The sequence below is a fragment of the Protopterus annectens genome, chromosome 7.part0 (assembly GCF_019279795.1).
Source record: "Protopterus annectens isolate FY-2018-M chromosome 7.part0, PAN1.0, whole genome shotgun sequence".
Taxonomy (NCBI): domain Eukaryota; kingdom Metazoa; phylum Chordata; order Ceratodontiformes; family Protopteridae; genus Protopterus; species Protopterus annectens.
This window is the reverse complement of record NC_056739.1, coordinates 857,432,405-857,457,316: the sequence shown is the minus strand read 5'-3', so window position 1 is coordinate 857,457,316 and position 24,912 is coordinate 857,432,405. Positions and strand designations below refer to the sequence as shown.

At 40.2% G+C, this 24,912-nt stretch overlaps 1 protein-coding gene across 4 annotated transcripts in view; it reads left to right on the top strand.

The window, feature by feature from the left end:
- ASPN (asporin) overlaps nt 1–24,912 on the top strand; it is a 433,787-nt gene that overhangs the window by 397,544 nt on the left and 11,331 nt on the right. For all 4 annotated transcript variants that reach the window (XM_044077412.1, XM_044077411.1, XM_044077409.1 and 1 more), the window contains exon 7: nt 6,531–6,669. In XM_044077412.1, coding sequence (XP_043933347.1) covers nt 6,531–6,669 — 139 coding nt within the window. The remainder of the gene's footprint in view (nt 1–6,530; nt 6,670–24,912) is intronic.

Below are 24,912 nucleotides of genomic sequence, written 5' to 3'. Positions count from 1 at the left end.
AATCACCTATAATTGTGCTAAGGTGATAGATGACATTCTGAACAGATTTATGGCCCTGGAACCTCGGATTTGCAAAGACTCTTGGACATTTTTGATGAGTATTAACTCTTTAGCTTATAATGAGCACTTTTGTTTTTTAACAGTGGATGTTTGCAATCTATACACGGTGACCCCACAAACCTTGGGAACAGAATGGGTTATCGACCATATGAGATTTAAAGGAGCAGAACATTCAGAACTGAGATTGGTGGAGGAATTGCTAGGTATAACACTGTCCAATAACTATATTACCTTTGAAAAATAATTTTTCAGACAGCAGATTGGTGTAGCTATGTACTCCCCTTGTGGAGCTAGTTTCGCCAATTTAGTCATGGCCAAATGGGAAAAAGACAACATTTTTGATAACCCTGGACTGAATGAGTGTATTTATTATTACACCCGCTTTTTAGACAACATTTTTATGATTATTAAAGGGGGTGTTGAACTAGCTGCTGAAATTCTGGAGCAGTATAATAGATCTACCACCTTTCTCAGGTTTACTAGTAACGTCCACATAGATTCTATGAGCTTCTTGGATGTTGAACTATCTAAAGATAGAGACCAGAAAAAATATCTAGCAAGGATTTTCTGAAAGAGTACTTACTCTAACTCATTCTTACATTACACTAGTTTTCACCTGCTGCACCAGAAGAGGAGTGTAGTGAAGGGCCAACTGGTACGAGCGGCCAGGATGACTACGGAGGATGACCACTTCTTTGAGCAATGTGAACTCTTGAAGTCCATGTTCCTCAAGAGGGGGTATCCCACTGAGTTGATTGCTGACTTTATAAGGGAGGTGAGTAGTAAAAGGGCCTCTGGCCACTTCAGACCCATCCTCTCCCAAGAATGGACAGCAGCTCACACTTTTGAAACCGTCTCAGTAGAGATAGAACTGAGTAACCCCATAGTTAGGAATAGTACTGGACCACAAAGGGAACAAAATTGTTTGAGATTCTTGACTACATTCTCTTTAGATTATGAAGCCCTGATCACAATACTGGGCAAAAACTGGCAGTTGTTACTATCCGATAGGGATATACAAGGAAAGTTGGGAGACAAACCGCTGGTCACCTGGAAAAAAGGAAGGAACTTAAAAAAACTTACTGAAAGTAGTAACAGCACTTTTAGAGGCACCCCAGGGACATTTAAATGTGAGGCATGTAACCAGTGTTGACACATTGCTACAGGGTCAAAATTCATTATTAGGGGCCAGACTGTTTCCTGAAGAAGTTTAACTGTAACTCCAAAGCCTTAGTCTATGTAGCATTATGTCAGTGCTGCCCTAGTTTTTACGTAGGCAAGACTGACCGTAAGTTTAAGGAAAGGATTTATGAACTTGTTTATTACATTAACAAAAGGAAAATGGAGAGCCCACTAGCTAGACACTGCATTGAAAACCCTAACCACAGTTTCAAATTTAAGGCCATCGACTCAATTGAGATGAATAGTAGAGGAGAGGCGTCTACACTTATGTTGGAGAAATTGGAACTTTTGTGGCAGCTTAGACTCAATGCATGCTTTCCACCAGGCTTGAATGAAATGACTTCTATTCTATGTGTGTTCAAACTAAAGAGCCTTAAGAGATAGTAGCTGCACACACACTATTTTTGTTGGATGGTTAAATAATAGATGCTCATTAGCCCGAGGGAAGTTACAATTGCTAAGTTACACCCACCTTTTATAGGTTAAAAGAAACATTACACAACACAGTTTTTTATGAAAAGATTACTACTTCCACGGGTCCCTGAACATTAGTTATAAGTAAAGTGAACTAACTGCGATTCTAATTAATACTATTTAATTTACTATATGTTCTGTTATAAGACAACAGAACTTTGTTTTTTATAAAACTAAGGCACTCATTTTACCTAATGACTTAACAAAAAACAAACTGTTCGACTTCAGTATTTTAGGATTACACCTTTAAATTATGTGACTGTGCTTAATTGTATTAACAAGTATGAGTCACTAGGATAGTATTTAAACTTGTTTTTTCTTTCTGAGCACTATTGTCTGAAGTTAGAAGTGTTGTTTCCTAACGAAAAGCGCTTTACACTTTGTAACTTGGATTCTGTGCAGCCAGATCGTTTTTAACTTTTTATTGCTTGACAGTTACCGGAGTGTGCACCGGACTACTGATTGCTGTAAGCTTGTTTTACTCAGCTATTAAACCTTGTTGGACTTTGCAGTGTACGCTCGTCTTGTCTTGTGCCTATTCGTTTTTAGATTTTTTTAGTAAATATGCAAGGGGTTTGTCCTGGAGCTCTTACAGACCAGAAGAACAAACTCATCTGTAAGGGACTGCACTATATCTCTTGAATCTTTGAGGTCCAAGAAACATGTTAAGAAATATGCCAAATCCTGAGACTCTGATCTGGAAAACAGGTGGACAGATCTAATGTCTCCTGTTTTGGCTCCAAAGGCAGTCCTGTCTCGAGGACTTGTTGACCAGAATGACAACATACACTTCTCTACTGCATCTGATTGGGTTCCTATCAGTTCACCAACAGTTCAGAACATCGACACTCACATCTTCGACACCAAATCATCGACTGTTCATAACATCGACATTTCAGGTAAGCGATCTTTAGCACTTGTTTCTCTGTTACGAAGTTAAGGACAACGCTGTCAGGGTAAATTGTAAAGAGTCACGTAAACCTTACGCGTTGTAACAGAGAAACAAGTGCTACCATGGGTCCTGCAAGGGGGAAGATCGCTTACCTGAAATGTCGATGTTATGAACAGTCAATGATTTGGTGTCGAAGATGTGAGTGTCGATGTTCTGAACTGTCGGTGAACTGATAGGAACCCATTTGATTATATACATGAAAATAATTTTAATGGAATTTCTAAGGAAAGAGACTTTAGAAGAAAAATCGTACCAGTGCCATCCTTCCAGACCCTCATCGGCTCTGTCAGCAAAATCCTTCAGGTTTTATAGGAGCATCTTTGAAGCAAATCTGGACCACTTAATGGAGAGGTTTCTGAGGACCCAGATGGAATTGGGAGCCATTCCGACACCTTCTACTCAGAAGGTAGTTAGATGTACAGATTTTACCCCAGTCTCTATTCCTTTACCAGTCCCGGCCTATTTCTCCTGTGTCCTAGAATCTGTTCTTTGTTCCGAGGTCTGTATCCTTGGTTCAGACTTCTCACATAGCTTGCACATGCAAGACAAAATAGAAAAGAGGGAAGACAGTTTGGAAGTAAATTGTGATAGCAAATGTTATTATAAGTATGAAACTGCTATGCTAGTAGGGACCTAAACCTTGTCATCACAATAAACAGAACATGCTGGAGGATGGATTCCTGTCCCAGAGACTTCCCATACTCTGAAACAGACTACCTATGTCAAACAGAACTCCTCATTAGCACTCTTCAAGAAAAATCTTGATGATTGGATGGGAAATAGGAAATTCACTCCTGGGCTCACTTCTGTGGCTCTGCTCGACAGGGGCACAGGAAAATAATTTTCTTGGGTGGCGAAAGCCAAGGTACCTTTTTGGCTAGGCTTATATAGACCCTAGGGCCAATAGCCTAGTAACTACCTATGAACCTATGGCAGTACAGAACAGTGTGTATTCAACTGCTAGTAAGAACATTATAAGCAGGAATTAGGGACTATTTAGAGCTAACAGTGAAATTATTAACAAAATAGGAGGCAGACCAAGGTTCACTCAGAAGAGAGCTAAATGTTATAAGAACTTCTTTCAAGGTAAATTAAACAAACCTAAATCAGTGGAGCAAAAGCATGGGATGATAACATGCTTTAACTGTAATATGTGTAATTTCTTGTATTCTTGTGAGTTAGCAGTGGGGAATAGTATAGTGAGAGTACCAAGTGTATTCACTTGTAAATCTAAAAATGTTGTTTACCTGACAGTATGTTTAGAGTGCAAGTCCTTCTATGTGGGTAGGAACTACCTGTGAATTAAATAGAAGGATTTATGAACACAAATATGCTATTCAAAGAGGAGATGACAGGAATGCATTGAGCAAACACTATAAAACTAAGAAGTGCAAAACTGATTACAAATTTTTGGTTTTAGAAATTTTATCTAGTACCAATAATATAATAAATATATAGGAAGAGATGGGATGGTTAGAATACTGTTGGTAAGGCTGAATGCCTGCTTTCCACCAGGTTTGAATAATAGGATTTTATTATGTATTTAAAGAGAAAAGGGTTGAAACATTAATGTTTTTCCAATAATCATGCGAGTTTTGTAGTCATGTGATGCTTTTAGTTAATCACGTGATATATTATGCATTTTAAAAGTGGAGCATTAACGTTTGTACCTCAGTCTGAAGAAGTGTCTGTGTTTTTAATTTGAGGAGACGAAAGCACTTACTCGAGGTTTTGTTTTGTATTAAAGTATTGGTTTACAGCAGATATTACGACTTTTCTTTTTATTCAGTTATCTGCTTATTGCTGCTTTTCTGAAAGTTGTAGAAACTCACAAATGCCCTAGAATTTAATTATCTCACACCAAGGTTATCACCTTTTGTAAGAAAGCAGTGACACAAAATGCATTTCTTTTGTCAAGGTCTCCTTCTCTGACATACACTTTGGATGGAAAAAAATTAACACGGGGGGATACCTGGAGAGTTGTCTACCCAGCGCAAATGTGTGGTTTTTTTTTCAAAATTTGTCCACTTTGTTCTTAGCTTGCATTACAGAGGTGGCACTTTTTTCTGTTTCAAAGTTTTACTGTTAGTAGGAAAAATGTGCATCAGTTTAACTGAATTCAATCGCATAATCTCAAGCATTTGTGCTTCAAGTGATTCCTCCTAATACTGGACAACCTTTTTTTTTACAAAATCATGGAAAGGCTATATATACAACCAAGGTTATTTCTTAAAACAGACATTAAAGCAGCAGTCTTGCAGCCTGTATCCATACTGTCAATTCCACATCTGATTATCACTTCATCAGCACTCTAGGACAATTTTCTCATTTTCTCACACAGACATATATGTTTAAATCGCCCTGAGCTAGTTCATGACCAGTTGGAAATATCCTCCTGTTAAGGAACAATGCCAGTCTGATAACTTACTGCTCGAATGCAACAAGTGGTGGAGGACTACATTTGTTTACAGTCTGTTTAGAATCCTACCTTCACTTCTACTGGGAAGGATGTTCAGCCTAGGCAGTGTCCATTGAGATTACAGCCATGTCAACCACTGGAGTCTGACAAAGCTGCACTAATATAATCAGTTTTGGGGTTCTGTATTCTGAAACCAAGAATAATATCCAGATTCAGTGCCCCAAAGCCACAATGTGCTTCTTCAGTGAAACATCAAGAGTAGCCAATTCCATGAGATGCCTTTGAAATGAAATCCATACTTCCCTTTAACACTGATCTGCTAAACATATAACAATACTTAGAACAAAACAACTGTATCCCTAACAGTGTAATTTTAAATCAGAGCACATATATTTTAAGCTAACAGACTGCATCAGTGCTTGGCAGTGCAGAACATACTAAGCTAAACAGAAACAGATCATTGTGCACTCAGGCTGAACTAATTGAAAGCAGCTATCTACTGTCAGTTCATACTTCCTTTAAAGTGGGCAACATATATACAAAACGTCACTCTTTCAAGCTTATTGTCAAACATTTATAGCATAGCAGGACAGTAGTATTGAGAAGGAAAAAAAACAGTGAGGCCTAGGAATTCTCAAAGCAAGGCAGGTATGCTTGGCTCTGTTCTATTACCATTAATGCCCAGGAACACCAAAGGGGAAGCAGTATGTTGACAAATTGTACATGCATACATACATATGCACACAGTGCACTTTGTCTACTAGTGTCCCCAAGAACGACACACACACAGGAAGTCCAGAACAACAAGGTAATGACTTTTTCAACCAGATGAGTAGGCAAAAAGAATTACAACTGGCTCCAGGTAACAATAATCATCCTGAGTAGTTGTGCTGTAATGGGGCATGTAGGTTATGAAAAAAGTAACTGTAAAATAAGCTAATGCATGGGGTTCTGTCAGAAAAGTTATTGTTTGTCTTTTCGGCTTTTCCCAGTTAGGGGTCACCACAGCGGAACTCCGGTCCGCTAATGTTTGGCAGTAGATTTTTATGGTGCTGAGTTGCAGACGCCCAACCTTCAATGAAGGCACACCCATTCACGCATGTCTTTCAAATGCCACTCGACCGCAAGGAGGACATGCAGACTCCACACAGAAGGCACTCCAGCCGAGAATCGAACAGGAGAACCTCTTGCTGTGAGGCAACAATGCTACCGCTGCACCGGGGTTCTGTCAGAAAAGTAAAAAATTTATTTTTCTGGAAAGTTTTTTAATCCTGTTAAAGAATGTAGCATTTAATAAATAAATGCTAGCTATACAATCTTAATGCTGATGTTTGGTTTAATCTGTTGTGCTTTTAATATAAATACATTAAACAGAATGAAGATAGACTATAATAATGATGTGATACTAAAATAAACAAAAATATATATTTTATGTCATTGCAGGCTCGGCCTAGGATACAATAAAATCAAGGAAGTAGAAAATGGAAGTCTAGCTCATCTACAGCATATTAAAGAAATTCATCTGGAGAACAATAAACTTAGTAAAGTGCCTGTTGGCTTAGGACAGCTCAAGTATCTACAGGTAAGCAGAATAATTTTTACCTCCAATAATTTATAAATGTTCATTAAAAATTAGCAAAATAAATTCAGAGAATGCTCAATCAATTCAGCGCATTCCTATTTCTGTGTATGAAGCAAGATGAGTGTTTCATGTGACAGCTGTCCCTTCTCCTTTCCAGGCTAGTTACTCTTCAGGCTATTACAATTTGCAAAACCCTTGCTTGTTTCCTTCTCACCAATAGCTTGTTAACGGACATTATACCCTCTTGAAAAATGCATTTTCCCTTTGAAAGAAATACTTGCATGTTTAAAATTCTAAAAATGTGTTCAAGTTGACGGTTCTGTAATAGGCCCTTGGTGAATAACCAAGAAATCAACAATTGTCATTTGGTGAGATAAGAGGCATTTTACGTTTTTTTTTTTTTTTCATTTCAAAACTGACTGACCATCAAGTCACCTTAGCCACCTTAAATGAATCTTCCCATAAATCTCGTCCCTGGCAGATCACCAGTGGTCCTTATGCCAGATGGGTAACCCCTCTGGGTAAGTCCTGCACCATGGCTGTCAACACCTTATACACATTCTAAAGGACAAGGTATATGCCAGGCAAGTGGTGAAGAGGGCTGATGGAGAAGCAGACATTTGACCTCTTGTGCAAATTTCCTTTGGCCTAACTTCCCATCCCTCTGTGCTGATAATATGTGTGTGCAGACTTAGCTGAACAATGAGAGGGCCATGACAAGTGTTTCTTCATCCCCTGGCCATAACCATAACTAGCCCTGTCCCATTTGCACTCCCCCACCTGACATCAAGTCTTCAGCATCTAGCCTCCATTAGCACTCAGACGATGCTCACACATTCTTCATCTCTAGGACAGACAAACCCATCCTACCTGTCACTCAATCGGTCACCAGAGCCACTAACTGAACTGTGGTGCCTGGAATGTAATAAGGGCTTTATCCCTCTATGCCACCAGACTGGCAACCTAGGCATATTTTACTAGTTTCTAAAGGTAACAAAATGCGTATTGATTTCAATTAAGGATGTGTGTGTGTGTGTGTGTGTGTGTGTGTGTGTGTACGAGAGAGAAAAACTTCTAGTTCTCATCCATTAGCATATAATACCGAAAATATATCTGGCTCCTAAGCAGGAACCAGTGAATGCCTGAAATGATTCCTTACCCTCACCTTTCAATAAAGAAAAAAATGCAAACTATATTTGAAACAAATGGTTCACCTTTCCCACATGCAGGGTTCTGCTGACCATGGTCTCAAACAACATATCATGAGACACCTGCTTGTGTTGGCAAACCAGCATGCAGAGATTTTTGCTGTAATGTCACTAACCAGTGTTTTACTGTAATCAGGCGGCTCCTGGATGGTTGCTTTACAATCGTGTTAAACACTTTTAAGGAATACGAACACTAGCATTTATATCCTGGAACACAAATGAATACTGCCAAAAATCTCAGCTCCTCAACTTAATAAAAATATGAATTGAACTACAGTTAACCATAATGTGGTATTACACCTCTCTGGTAGAAACTCAACTCAATTGAACATTTAAAAAGTCATGCGGAAAATGGGCTAGCCCAAAACAATACTTTTAAAAAGCATGATAAAAATGTGTTAAGTTTAAGAATGGACTTGTCAATTTTAAATCATTACAGGGATTTGGTTTTCCTTTATAATTTATGTATACTATTCAAAGATCATATTAATGCACATCCATTTCTCTCTCATGAAATTACAATTAATAAGGGTGACAGAGAAAGCTTCCCTTTACTTCCTATATTATTTGTACTGGCTATGGAACTCCTGATTAATTTTATAAGAGAATATTAACAGTTTTCAATTAAATACTGGAATAGAGTTTAAATTCACTTTTACTTAAATTTTAGTATTTAAATTAAACTTATGACTTAACAACTTTAACAAATTTTAAAGAATCTCTACTTCATTTACACAATACATTAACATTTTAATAAACTTTCACATTTAAAGTTCAATGATATCAAAACATTTTGTTAAAAATTAATATGAAAGATGTATAACATATAATTGGAATATATCATTGCTGGAGCCTTCCTGTGCCCTGACAGAGTGCTCTTCAAACTATCTGGAGATATACAGAGCTAAGTATATTTTTCTGGCACTTCAGAGTTGTGTACTGTTAATTGTTGCTTGACTAATTTTATATCACTGCTGGCTGACTTCAGAGTTGTGCCCTGTTATTTTTGTTTCACTGTATAGTTTTTCAGATCTCTGCTGAAGGTGTTGTTTTTCCCCTACCCACACTCCCTATTCCTGTCTTGTTTAAATTTGGAGGCTTTTGTAGCTGCCCGCCCCCACTGTAGATATGATCTGGGACACTCCCCCCAGTGCCATCTCTTTACCTCATTCTACCTAATAGACTCCTTCTGCACTTGTTCTTAGTCATTTTTAATTTAACTGCATTTTTTTAAACTGTTTGGTCTAACACTGCTACATGCTCAAGTGGGCTAGCCTGCACTGCATTTTAATTGTTTTTACTGCTGTTTTAGCATATATATATATATGTATATATATATATATATATATATATATATATATATATATATATATACACACACACACACACACACACACACACACACACACACACACACACACACACACACACACAAAAACAATCTAAGTATGTTTCCTACCTTTCCTGTAACTAGTGTAGTCCAGGTTCAGATTTGCTGTATCCAGGACTGTCTGTAAGCTTCCCCCCCAAGATTTCTGTGTTGGAGGGAAGACTTCTAGCTTATCAGTGTAAGTGGTAAGCACTAGGCAACCTATCTACCACATAAGGAGTGGTTCTGGCCCAGAAATTGCAGTTATTGGCCGTTTCGGCAGTTTTTCCATCTCTCTCTCAACTTTCTGATTTAAAAGCCCGCATTTGCACTTGTTTACCCCCTTTCCTGTAACTAGTTTAGTCCAGATACAGATTCTTAGTTTTAGGACTTGAATTTGCTAATTCGTGATTAGCACTTGTTCAGAACTTGTTGTAAGCACTAAATAACCTGCTAATTACTGCAGCTCTCAACCTTCCTCATTACCTAGAGGAAAACAGTTTTGGTACTTACTTTCCTCACTTGCTTAGAGAAAAAAAAGCTCTTGTACTCACTTTCCTCACTTATCTACAGGAAAATAGTTTTTTATTCAGGCATGTCCAAGGGTCAGCTCCCAGTGTTCTCTCCTGTCTATCTGATGAATCTGGGCATCTTGGGGCAATGTAAAAATTGCCTCATGTATACAGACAACCCTCTCCTACCACCCAACACTACAACCTGTGAGAGATGCACTTATCTAGCCAAACTGGAGGTAAAGCTCTCTCCAACCAAGACTGAACTTGACAGTCAAGAGGAGAAGGTAAACACTTGCACCACACCACACTCATGACATAGTCTCACTAAATCTACACCATCAAATTCCACACATAGAAACACAAAAACATTTGCAGAGGCTCTCAATAATAATCTGCTCAAGCAACAGAGACCTCCAAAGCAGAAATGCAAGCAACCTCCACCCCTCCAACACAACCCAAATTACACATAGCCTGCAGACTCAGTGTGCCACTCAACCACAGTCAATAAGGCAAAACAACGTACCCAACACACTAGTCATAGGTGACTCTATAGTCACGCACACTGATGTCCCACTCACCAGGCTAAACAAGGAGAAGGTTACTGTCAACTGCCTGTCGGGTGCCACGATCCGCCACATAACCCATGCACTCAGGTCACTCCACAACAAGTACAAATTTGACTTTGTCATTTGTCCATGCTGGTGTGAACGACCCGAGACGTACCTCCCTGGACTACATGAAAAGAGACATGGAAGAGCTCTCCGATCTTGTAGCCCAGGCAGGCATGACCCTAACCCTGAGTAGCATTCTGCCATCGCCCAGAATGATGCTGCAGTACAAGGACAAAATAATTGACTTCAACAATTGGCTAAGCTTCTGGTGTCATTCTAAAGGGATCCAGTATCTCTGTCTGCCTGGGATGACATGGTCGACAGATCGAGATGCTATGCCAGAGATGGCCTGCACCTGTCACCTCTGGGATTCTGGATACTGGCTAAGGTTCTTGCTGCCCCTATAGTGCCTTTTTTAGGCAAGGTTCAAATGACAAATTCACCACCATAACAGGAAGAGGCAAGCAGAAACTGAAGGTGATGCTACTCAATGCTAGAAGTCTAAATCTCAAAATGCACTCACTTGAGGCATTCCTTAAAATGGAGAACATTGATATCTGTGCAGTGACTGAGACCTGGTTCAAGGCTCCAGAGAGCACCCCTGCACTACCAGGCTATAACTCATACTACACCTTTCGGCCATGTAACCCCTGGACCGGAACACCAAAGGCGGAGGTGTGTCCATATTCATTAAGGATAGTTGCTCAGCATAATGCAGCTGAGGTTATCCAAGTGCAACTAACTCTGGGCAAAACTGCAATCCAAATTGTAGCTTGCTACAGATCCCCCACCATGCCCCAGGATTCCCACTCCTCTTTTCTTGATGCACTGGAAAATATTAGGGTTCAACCAAACACCCTAATAATGGGCGATTTCAACTACCCCACCATTAACTGGGAAAACTACTCATGTACCAACTCCTTCGCTCAACGCATTCTGAATTCATAAACTCCAATGTCTTGGATCAGCTTATCCACACCCCCACCAAGGGCAACAATATCCTAGCTCTAGTCATTACTAACATGAGTGACCGATGTTCCACACCTGAAGTCAATGCTTCACTGGTCTGATCCGACCATAAGCTAATTACCCTAGATATCCACATCCTGCCCTCACCCCCCCATTAAGGAAACCATGGTAAAAAATTTCTCCAAAGCAAACTTCATGCTTCTTAAGACAGAAGGGGTGAACTTCATGACACGTATGCAGATGGACAATACAGTTACGACTACTGAATCCTACACAATTGCACTTTATAAACACTTACACGAGTGCATGGATCGTGCTATCCCAAACAGAACCAAGACGCTATCCTCCAAAAAAAGGAAGCCAATCTGGTGGTCCCCTGCCATAAACAAACTGTTGCAAAAGAGAGTAAAATCCCATGAGTGGAGGAGCTCCCTGGTCAGCCTCAGTAAGAAGCTGCGATCCCTGATAAAATCCTCCAAAGCTAGTTACGAAAATAATATCGCCACTGATTCTAAAGACAACCACAAAGCATTCTATAGCTGTGTCAAGAATCTCAATGGCAATACTCAGATCAACTCTGAGTTACAGCACAATGGCACTAAATCAGACCCAAATGATATTGCCAACATCCTGGCAGATAGGTTCAGTGCTAACTTTACCCCCCTCTCACCCCCTATAGAGCCCATCTCTATACCGGAAGAATGCAAAGTTCCTGTATACATGGCTGCACAGGTAAAAACCACACTCTCCAAAGCCAAGAACACAGCATCCATGGGACCAGACAACATCCCAGGCTGCGTTCTACATGAACTACAGAACAAACTGGCACCCCACCTAAGTACTATGTTCAATCATAGCCTCACCTCAGGCTTTGTGCCTGCTGAATGGTGCACAGCGACTGTTATCCCACTCCACAAGGGGGGAGCCACCACGGACCCCGGGAACTACTGCCCCATTAGCCTGATGAGCCTGGTCTGCAAGGACATGGAATACATCATTACGGAAATTATAAACAAAGACATTGGTAATCTCCAAACTCTGTACCCCACCCAGTTCGGGTTTGTAAAAGGCAGATCATGTCTCCTAAACCTGAAAAACTTCTTTGAAGCAGTCACCAAAGCCATAGACGAGGGTAAGGTGGTTCACACAGCCTATCTAGATCTTGCCAAGGCTTTCAACACCATCCCCCACTCTGGAATTATAGATAAACTCACTAAACTAGGTATAAATCCCTATGTCACAAGATGGGTTGCCAACTGGCTCACTGACAGAACCCACACTGTGAAAGTAGCAGACTCCAAATCCGACTTCAGACCAGTGACAAGTGGAGTACCACAGGGTTCAGTCCTGGGTCCTCTCCTGTTTGGTATCTACTTCTCTGAAGTATAGGCTAACACAGAAGGTAATTGGCTAACGAAGTTCGCAGATAACTGCAAACTAGGAGCCATAATCGAAACTCCTAACGATCTGGACATCCTACAAAAGGACCTCACTGAGACAGATGCCTGGTGTCAAAGCCATGGCCTCAAGCACGTGCACTGTCATCCCCTTTGGTAAAAACTCTGTACCCATGAACTACAACATAGGCGGTAGTATACTTAACACTGAAAGTGTGATAAGAGACCTTGGGACACAGGTGGACAGTAGTCTCTCCTTTGATAATCACATCGCCACAGTAGTCAAGAAATCCTTCTACTTGGCACACCTCATCACAAAAGGTTTCTCATCCAGAAAAAAAGAGGTCATTGTTCCCCTCTACTCATCACTCATTAGACCCATTATAGAATACAACGTCCCTTTTGGTATATACCTCACAACACATCTACAACAACTGGAAAGGCCGCAGAAATACCTCACAAAGAGGATTACCGGCCACCAACAGATGCCCTATGCAGACAGTCTCAAAAAACTCTAGCTTTACTCTGTCACATATCGCCTGCTCCACTTAAAGAAATCCCAATCCCTCTGAGCTACATGCTCTAGGGACCTAAACCTTGTCACCACAATAAACAGAACATGCCGGAGGGATAGATTCCTGTCCCAGAGACTTCCCATACTCTGGAATAAACTACCCATCTATATCAAACAAAGCTCCTCATTAGCACTCTTCCAAGAAAAATCTTGATGATTGGATGGGAAATAGGAAATTCACCCCGGGGATCACTTCTGTGGCTCTGCTTAACAGTGGCACAGGAAAATAATTTTCTTGGGTGGCAAAAGCCAGGGTACCTTTTTGTCTGGGCTTGTATAGGCCCCAGGGCAGATAGCCTAGTACCTACCTATGAACCTATGGAACTGTTGGCTGCGGTGGTGCAGCGTTTAATGTTGTCACCTCACAGCAAGAGGTTCTCCGGTTTGATTCTTGGCTGCAGTGCCTTCTGTGGGGAGTCTGCATGTCCTCCCTGTGGTCAAATAAGTTTTAAAGAGATGCAATAGGTGTGTGTGTATGTGTGTGCCTTTACTGAAGGCCGGGCACCGGGCTGGCAACTCAACACCATAAAAACTTCACTGCCAATCAATCTGCGGACTGGTGATCTGCTGTGGTGAACCCTAACAGGAGAAGCCAACAGACAATTTTATAATATATAATTGGAACTATAAACAATTAAAACATCTTGAAGGTATCATTTTACATTTAGATTATTAAAACTAATTATGATACTATTAATTTCTAAGTACATTGGTTACATTTTATTTTTACATCTCAAGATGAATTAAATATGAGCCAGAAACATGCTTTAGATGGATAAAAGCCCTAACTACATGCCCAGGCATCTGAGGATAAGGGACATTCATTTAAGGCACTCTTTGAGGGAAAGCATACTCCACAGAGGGGAGTATGACTCAAACTTATTAAATGAATGCAGGGAAGAAGCAAGGAAACGAGGGGGGGGGGGTAATTAATGTCCCTTCAGTGGTAGCAGTCGCCATTCATGACTCGCTCCCCCAGATGGCCTTAAGATTCATGCCGGCCCTAACTAGTTATTGGAGAAAGTCCCAGTAAAAGGAAAGCTGGAAAACCCTAAGATGACTAGAAAGCTTGAAAAAGAAAGGGAAGGGGATGACTTAAACTTAAGATGTTTTATCTACATCATCAAAATTACTTCCTTAGTTCCATCCAAATTCTCAGATTAACCAAATTAATAATATATAAAAAGAAGTTATGTACTTACCATAACATTCCATCTGTGCTGTCCATTTTCATTCTTCCACAACTAATGGGTTTGGATCCAAGCCCTTGGATCTGACTCTGCTGTTGTAAAACCTTGCGGCAACCTTCAACTCTCAAGCTTCTCCCTTACCCAGAATGCACCATCCCTTATTACCTCAAATCTTGTTTGCAGACTATAGGAAAAGACTAGACACTTTGCTCTTATGGAAAAAAACCTTAAGCAGTATTATAGCAAAAAAGGGTAGCACAAAGCTATATTTGGAGCCCATAGAATGCAAGGGGAAGACCTCAAAAACTCGCTCTTCCAGAAAACATTGTTTGGGGGTGGGTGGGGAGTTGAGGAAGAATGAAAATGGGCAACACAGATATAACATTACGATAAGTACTTAACTTCTTTATCTGTTGTTGTCAATTTTTATTCTGTCCTCAACTGATAAGACAGAGTCCCCAGCTGCTGGAATCACAGGGTGGCCTCAGGGAAGGATATTCCTAAGCACCTTTGAGCCAAATGATGCCCTACTTCTACAAACTAAATCTAATTTTTAACGAGAGATGAAAGTGTGAGGTGAGGCCCAAGTTGCAGCTGCACAAATGTCATCCATGGAGGCTCTTGAATGAAAGTCTGAGGAAGCTGCTATTCACCTTGCACACTGAGTACGCATTTGCTTAATAAAAGTCAAGTTAAATTTATTGTAAATGAAGAAAATGCAATTAGTACTCCATTTGGCTAGGAAAACTCTAGACACTGGCTTGCTCAAGTTCCTTTCAGCAAAGGAAACAAATAACTGATCTGAATTTCTGAAGTCTTTTGTTCTGTGTAAACAGAAACGCAATTGCCTATGCACACATCCAGTGAATGCAACAAATATTCACCTTTGTTTGCATAACTTGGGAAGAAAACTGGTAGCTTGATAGATTGGTTAATGTTGGAATCTGATATCCCTTTTGGCAAAAAATATGCATTTGTTCGTAAAGTAACACTATCCTTATGAAAAATTAGTTATAGAGGTTTTACCAACAGGGCCTGAATTTCTGAAATCCGTATGGCAGAGGTAATGGCCACCAGAAACAAAGTCTTCCAAGACAGAAATTTTAGATCGCAGGTATGTGCTAGTTTGAAGGGTGGAAGGACAAAAGCTTGCAGTATCAATGTTAAGTCTCATGGAGAGTAGGATCTTTAACAGGGGGTCTCAACAGAAGTACTCCTTATAGATAGGCCTTACAAAGTTTATGGGAAGCAAGGGAAGAGCCATCAAGACCAACATGGAAATTGGAAATCGCTGCTAATTGGACCTTTACTGTGGAAGAACTGGCCCTTTGATTAAAAAGCAATGACAAGAATTGCAGGATCATGTGAATTGGAGCAGAAAATGGTTCCACATTATTTTGAACTGCCCAGTGTACAGATCTTTTCCATTTGCGAGCATAAGCTTTCCTTGTAGATAGTCTGAGTGAAAATAATGAGTGAAGATAATAGAATCCGACGGACAGAAGACAGCATAGGTTGTCTGGCTATTACTGGAAATGAAAAAACAAGCAGTTAGTTTGAGATTTGGATGGTATGGATGAGTCACGTCTGTCAGGTGAGATAGCAGGTCTGGAGTTGGATCCAGAATCCAAGGTTGATGGATCAAATGAGGCCAAAGGAAGGGGGACCAAATTTGTCAAGGCCAAAAGGGTGCAATGAGAATGACCTTGCTTTTCATCTTCGCAACTTTCTGAAGAAATGTTGGTATTAGAGGGATTGGGACAGTAACCTGGGGGGGGGGCTAATAATGGATAAGATCATCCCTTGGTGACTCCCCCTGATGGGGGATTAGGGCAAAGTAGCTGCTGCACTGGTTGTTTAGGAAAGATGCAAACAGATCGCAGCAAGGCTGGCCCCACTTGCGGAAAATCATTTCCACTATTTTCTGTTAGTGAGGTAACAGAATGCACCTGCTCACTTTGTCTGCTAGCATGTTGGACTTCCCCGGAATAAGTGATTGGAAGAGATTCCCACTGCAACACCCTTAGTGCTTCTTGACATAGGGAGTATGATTTGGTTCCTCCTTGTTTGTATTGCAATCGTTCCTGACAGGAGAGCTTCCCAAAAGGCTTGAAATGCTAAAAGCACTGGTCACCTCCAGAATGTTTATATGCAAATGTGCCTCTTTGGGGAACCACGTGCCTTGGACTGTCTTTCCCAGTTAATTCGCCACCCCCACCCCAGCTGGGAAGCATACATGGTCATTATGGCCTCGGGTTGAGAAGTGACAAATAAATGGCCCTGCAGCAGTTATTTCGACTGGGTCCACCACCTCAGATCTTTTTTGCATGAGTCAGTGATTCATATTCGAGCGAATAAGGGCAGCTGAAGTATCAATCGCTGAGATGCCAGCATCCACTGAAGAATCTTCATGTGGAATCTGGCCAGTGGAACAAGATTTATTGCTGCCATCGAACCTAGTACCTATAGGACCAGGTGAGCTGTGACTGTGGTACTGCAAAGTATCTTGTTGACTAGCAATCTTAAAGTTGGAATTCTGGAGACAGGAAGGGAGGCTATTGTTGATCCTGTGTCGAGCAGTGCTCCTACAGTCTCAGTTGGTCGAAGTTGTGATTTTTTGAAATTTATGGATATGTCTAACCGTGCACAAGTATGGATTATTTTTCTTGCTAAAATGAGCTTATGCCTGGTCAGGGTGGAGATGAGCCAGTCATCTAAGTAAGGAAATACCCAGAATCAGTGCAGTCTTAAGTGAGCTGCTACCACTGCAATGCATTTGGTGAACACCCTGGGGGATGCGGTAAGACCAAAGGGCAGTGCTCTGAACTGGTAATGAGTGGCTCTCACCCAGAAGCATAAGAATTTCCTGAATCATCTGTTCATTTTTATATGATAGTACACATCTTGGAGATCTCCTGATTCCATTTTCCAAAAACAGAAGACTGGACTGAACTGTGACCATCTGGAATATTGTCTTCCAAACAAAGTTGTTCAGACTGCTGAGATCCAGAAATGGCTGCTAGTTCCCTGCTTTCTTTAGCACTAAAATGAATCTTGAGTAAGTTCTCGATCCATTCTGATCTGGGGGACCACTTAGATGACTCTCTTGTTTAGTAGCTTTTGGATTTGAATGGCTGCTTGTTCCCTCTGACTGGGTGGAACATTGGAGATTTTCTTGGAATTTAGAGGAAGAAGGAAAAATGGAATTATATATCCTCTAAATATAATCTTCTGCAACCAAGTATCTTGTTATTTCTAGCCAGGCTCTCTGGTGCAGGAACAAACAACCCCCAATTGCCTCCAGAGGGGAACAATCGGGCCTCCTTTCAAAAGCGCTGAAAGGGTTTGCCAAAGAAAGATTCTCCCGACCCTTGATGTTGTGGGCCTCCTCTGCTGCGAGGGCAGCATCTACCATTTGAACTTCCCCCTCTGCCTCTGGGGGAAGACCCTCCACTGGAAAGACCCTTGTGATTTCTTGAACCACATCTTTCCACCACCTCAATAATTCCTCAAAAAGGATCTTTGAGAGGGTGGAAAAAAACATAAGCCCATGGCAGAAAGGGTCTTTCTATTCTTCTCACATCTGGACAATGTATCTCTTACTTTGGGGCCAAAAAGAGAGGTGCCGTCAAAAGAAGCAATGACGAATGTAGACTTAAAAGACTCGGCAAAATCACACAAATGCATCCAGAAGTGTCTCCTAATGGCTATGCCTGAACCCACTGCCATTGAGGCTCCTTTAGAAATAAGCCTCATGGATGACATAGAAATTGACTGTAGGATCGCCAGCTTAGAAGTGACTGAATCCTTCACCTCTTCAGACATGGTTCCTGCGAAGGTATCTGAAAGTTTCTTAATCAGATCCCTCTGAAGTCTAGCAAGATGTGCCAAATAGTTCAGAGACTTTAAGGCAAAAGTCGCTGTAGCATAGACATGCTTCTCGAATATGCCCATCACCTGCAACTCCTTGTCAGGGTATCAAGAGAGATGCTTTTGTCAGCAAGTTCCTTTCTGGTGGCCACCACCACAACCATGGCATCAACGGGAGGGGGGTCTTTTAACCAAAAAAAATGCTTAGTCTTTGTGGGGGGGGTCATAATCTTATCTGGCTTCCTGGGAATGAGCTAAATAGCATCAGGCTCCTTCCATGCCTGCTGCGAGACCAACTCCAGGAGCTCGTCAGTGGGTGGGAATCACCCAGGAAGTAGATGGACTGGTACCAAAAGCCTCCAGTAGTACATATTCTTCCAATGAAGGGTTGCTGGGCTTCCAGCCACCTCTCTGTTTCAGGATCTCAAGGATGTCTCCAAATGTGACAGCATCGGGAGGTGACCATGAGGACCCCTCGCCCCATCAAAATCTGTGTCCTCTGTGATAGATTAAGGGTAATCTATATGCTTCCTCTTGCATGCCCTCTTCTTAGGGACCTCCTCGGTGGGATGCACCGGGGAGTTAAAAGAAGAGGAGGGAATACCCTAGTGAGAAGTATGGGGTTTTCAAATCTGCTGCTCCTGTAAAGAGGATAGTTGAAACTCAAGGTGCAGAGGTGAAACAGAAGTAAACAGGATCCGATGGGGGGGGGAGCACCACCTGGGCATGAGATGCAGACAGAGCTCCCTCCAAAACCCTAAGATTGTCCTGGAGGGGGATAAGGACCCAGATCCAGGAGCCCAATCCTCTGATCCATAGTCCTGCCCTGCTCCGAAAACAGCCTCCCTGAGTATGAAGGAAACAAACTAACCATCACCGAGGCTCCAAGGTGCAGAGATGGCTCCATTATTTTTGGAGTCGACTGAAGCACCTCGGACTTGACAGGCTAAATCAGCTCCATGAGCTCTCCAGATCAGACTGGACCAAAGAGCTCAGAGCAAGTCTCAGATCTGAGGACACGAAAATCTCCTGATCCTAAGTAGACGGTGCCAGACGACTCGGATCCAAGGGGTCTGAAACTTGAATAGGAGTCAAAGAAGGAATTGGTACTGGAGGAGTTGTGGATGTGGCTTCCTGATTTGAAGAGGTAGGAGCCGAGATAAGGGCAGGCTGGCTCTGCGTTGAGAGGATCTTTCACACTAGCCTCTCTACATAATATTCAGTGAGACTCCTAGATGATTAGGTGGATAGAGCCAATGGAACTGGGTCCAACGGAGGGTAGTACCTTGTTCTAGGTAGAATCGGTAAAGTAGGTATGTGATCTGCAGTCTTCGTGTCCAACAAATCCTTGCTTTTCAGAGACTTTGGATCAGAAAAAGCCATCAGATGCACGGACCTGAATTTGGACTTGGACAAATCCAAAGAAGAGGCTGGATCCAATAATTTTTGTTTCTTCCTCGTAGGATCCAAAAAAACTATAGGATCCAAAGAAGTTCTTTTTATGGATTTTTCTGAGGACCTGGAGGATGCGGAAGAGGTGCTTGCAGAAGTGACAGATGTTTTCTTGAGTTTTTCCTTGGATGTCCCAGATATAGCTTTGTCAAAGGATGAAGGCAAAAGTCCCTATAGTATAAGTTTATTTCTGCGATATACCAACACTCTAGGGTTAAAAGAGTGGCAGACTGGGCAAATCTCCTGGAGGTGGAGAGGGCCTAAGAAAAAAAACACACCGTGTGCGAGTCAGACATAGGAATCTTCTGACCGCATTTTCCAAATTTTTTGAACCCTGTTGGGCACTTTTCTTTGTCAGCCATCACAGAAGAAAAAGACCAACAATAACAACAATGGTAAATCAGAAAAATATCTTTAAACAAAGAAAGAGTTTTTTGTTAGTTAGGCACTAAAGGAAAGACAGTACCAAAAAAATGGTACTGAAGACTACGACAAAACGTAGAAGAGAACTAGAGAAAAAAGTTACTAATGATAGTAACAAGAAATACCACCAATGGTAAAAAGAAAAAAACAGAGATTTCGATGTAAAAAGGTGAGGGAGAAAACTAATTAACAAAAAAACTTTTGTTGAGAGATTTATAAGAGCTTAAAGGAAAAAAATTAAGTTTTAAAGCTACTTATCACTCCAAGCTCGAATAAACGAAGGTCCACGTCTTTTCACCTGAAGCTGCAAATGAGATCTGAGGTAATAAGGGTTGGTGCATTCTGGGTAAGACAGAAGTTCGAGAGTTGAAGGTTGCCACAGGCTTTTACCACGGCCGAGTCAGATCCAAGGGCTTGGATCCGAACCCATTAGTTGAGGACAGAATAAAAACAGACATCAAATCAATCCTTCCTCTAGTCAGCCAAAAGGCCAAAATTATCTTAAAGAATCATATTAGATCTTAACAAAATGGAGGTATTGACATTTCCACACACTGAAACGCATCTCTTACCTAGTATACTACATTAATGCAACACATGATGCAATACTAGACCTTGGGAAAATGGAGGTATTACTTTCCTAGATAGCATACTGGACTGACATAATATATGATACAATTTGGAAGGCTATTCATATTTTCTTCTGAAAAAAATAAATTTCAGACTCACAATGTCAATAAAAAATAAACTATTAAATGTAACTTTTGGTTCTTTTTAAACTCACCAAAAGAATCAATATATAGAAACAGCATATTTAAAACTTTTAAGAATTATTTTTACAACTACATTGATTTTAAACACTTGATATTCCCCATTTTTTCAAATACGTGGGACTATAATATTTATTGGACTGACTAATATTAAATTTCAATGGTGCAATCAAGCTGCCCTGTTTTCTATATATTTTCTGGTGTCCTAGGTCTCACTTTCCAGCTTCTCTTAGCCACTTTGGTTGAGCCTTTTCCTGCCCTAGATTAAAGCCATAACAGCACATTCATTCCCTGGAATAAATGGGCAAATACATACAGGATAGGTACTTTCATCTGTGAAGACGATACATTTTTTGATTTAAGCCTAACTCTCTCCTCACATGCTTATTAGCATCTGACAGATTGGCATGTAATGGCCTTCTACAGTGCACTGTCATGCCTCTACATGATATAATCTAATGGTTCTGCCCTCCCTTGAAGAGGATCACCTCAGAATGATCCTTTGCCTACACCACTGATTCTACTGAGAAGGGTTGTCTTAGGCACACACCCCTTCTCTCCCCTCAAAGACAGGCAAGCAAATAAACAGTATTCCTCTCCTCCTCCACCTGAGCTCCAGGGACTTTAGCTACTAAATGAATTTTACTGAAGAGGGCCACAATCAGGCTTTGTCACTCTCTGACAATGGAGATAGCTAAGACTTTCTATATTAGCTCTGATGTGTTGATCATATAACCATTTACTCATTATGAAGACAGTCAAGTAACATTCGGTTTAGATAAGGACAACTGGTTATACATGCAATAGACAAGAAATGTTCTAACTCAAATCTAGAATGCATTCCAAATTCAGAAAAATATAATTCAATCTACAATTCTTTTATCCCATTTTTGCACATGGGTCAAGGGTATCATCTCAATGGTGGCAATCAAATGTTCTTAACCTTGTACCTTACCTTTTTTCAATATATTTCCAGTGGGCTTGAATTTTTTTTTTTTTTTTGGCATTTGTGAGTGTCAGTATTTTGATGCACCAATATTATGTACTATCATTCTTTTGGCTAGACTAACATTTTCTTCCTTAACTTCCAAATTTTCAAATGAATACCATTTGATCGTGGATACTACCTTGGTGATTGAATATACATTAGTGCCTTACTATCTTAACTACTAGCTGTCGTCCTAATCTTAAAATAATGAAGTCTTCCATAAATATTTGCATGTGTGCCTTTTCCTGGTTTCCACATTCCTCAGCTTTTTAAACATTTTCTTACAATTTCTGAAATATCTTTAATATCTCGACAAGATCGCTGGTTATTTTTCTTGACAAAGGCTCCCTAAGTTTGGTGACAACCCTTTCTAATTTCTGTTGCCTAAATTGCTATATTAAAAGTTTTTGTGCTCTGGGGGTTATCACAAATAGTAGCTTAATAGCAACCTTTCTAAATGCATAAATATTATCTAAATATTCCCTTATTTTTCCCATTAGCATTCTGCAGTTGCTTCGCTTTTTGTTCTGACAGATTTCCCTGATTATGCAATACTTTAACCTTTGTCAGCCCCTCTAAATAATTCCTAATACTTCTTTCCCATATTTCTTTCTATTGTATTCCCACTCTATTTTTAAACTCAATTTTCTTTTTATCTCACTCACTAGGTATCCCTTTTAAATAAACTTCAGTCTTTCCTTATAAGTCTCGAATAATTTTCTCTATTCATTCCTTAAATTTCTTCCTCTTTAACATATAACTTTGAAACAGTTTCTCATTTTTACTTCATTATCCTAAGTTTTATCTTAACTTTTACTGATGCAAGATCTGAAATGCTTAGAGGATGTGTGTCAAAGCTTTCAATTAAATACACATGCTCCCATGAAATATGACTTCTATCTAGTCCAGTTATTGGGGATCTATATTATAGCCTCGAAGATACACCAAAACGAATACCCATTGATCGACACATAACTGTCGAACGTCCCCTTCACCGAATGTCCACATCATTGATTTCTTTCCAAGGGAAAGAAATCAGTAGTTCAACAACCCACGACACAATATGACAAACACTATTAAGTGGGGGGCATCACCCCCCCACACTATAATAGGGAAAATGGCAAATTTAAAATAATGGCCAACCAATTTCTTTCCCTTGGAAAGAAATCGATGATTTGGCTGTTCGCTTAAGAGGACGTTCAACACTTATTTGTCTATTAAAAGGTACTCGTGATTTTGTACCTTCGAATATTTAATAAAGACCCAGTTATTGGAATATATAAATTCTGTCAGCTTCTACTACCAAAGTCACATCTTCTATACCAAATATTCTTGTATATTTGTCAGAAATGTACTCTCTTTAGTTAAGGTTTTCCTTCTAGGTCCTCCTAATACATCTTCACAATTGCAACTCAAGTTCCAGTCCCCACCTATAAATAATAGCCCCTGCTACAAGACTATTCTCCCAAAATTTTCTTAAGCTGTATAATAGCACATTTTTGGGGAACATAGATGCATGTCAACATAATTGTCCACCTTTACTGAATTATCACTCGTGACATAGGCAGACTTACATTTATATAAAAGTAATCAAACAATATTAATAAGATCACATGTACAAACATTCTACATCACATATAGTTTTATATGTCTTATAATCATCACATTATATAAATTATTCCTGCCTTATCTTAAACCTTATTCCTCCTCAAAAACAATTTTCTGCATATACAACTCCCACAGTTTCCATTACTTTTTAAGTAATTCACTCATATCCCCTTCCAAAGATCCCAATTATTGTTCCCTTACTTCTGTTACAATATTCACTACTTCAAGTATATTTGGTTTAGACTTAGATTTTCTTTTCCACTTTCTAGCAATTGATTTGTTGGCAGCCACAAAAATTAAACTTAACAAGGCCTTACTATGTCAGGCCAATTCAGATCCTGTACCCCACCTAAAAAAAAATAATTTCCTTAGTCACACTCATTTGGTTGCCCAGTATTCTTGACACAGTACGTTATAGGGAAATTTTAAAGTTTGCCAACTCATTACACTCCCAAAACATATATTCCCAGTTACCTCTTTCTTCCCCATCATGCCTCCAACATCTGCCATCTACCTGAAGAAAAATTCTTTGGAGTCTGCTTGGGGTATAAAAGTTCTATGCAAACACTTCCAGGCAAAAATCTTAAATCTTCTAGACTTTATTGCATATTTGGGAGTCGTACATATGTCCTCCCATTCCTTATGTGTGAATTGCATAGCTAATCCTTCTTCCAAATGTTTTCTGACCTCTTCTGATTGACTTTTATAATTATCATGCAAGATTTTATATGCCCTACTAATTATTCTTTTTTAACAACAGTTTCTGTTCTATATTCAATTAAAAACTCAACCAGTGCAGGTCTTTCATTTAGAATTCCTCTATCCCTTTCTCTTTGTCTATACTCTGATATCAATCCCTGTAGGGAAGGCAATCACTAGCCTGCAATCTAAATGTCTTCTTGGCCTCTTCCCATTACATTACCTTTCCTTCTCAAAGTATTTCTTCCCAATACATTGGTTCCTTTGCCAGCTTCCTCCAGTAAATTGCAACCCTCTGTTGTCTGTTCTTTTTACCCCTAATTGCAGTCATTCCTATTCATGTCTCCAAATTTTAACACTTTTCTTTCGTGATAAAATTTTATCAGGAGCAACTGTTTCTGCTGGTATATTTACATCTTTACTAATACAGGCCTTGGCTGCTTTTTCATGGCCAGGTTTGGAGCATACACATGATGTGTGCTTTAAATTAACAAGTTCATAGGTGTTAACTAGGCTAATGACCACAAGGTCCTTTTTAAACCTAGTCATGCATCCCAAATCTCTGACAAGTTCTGATACCCTTGATAAGTGTATGCATGG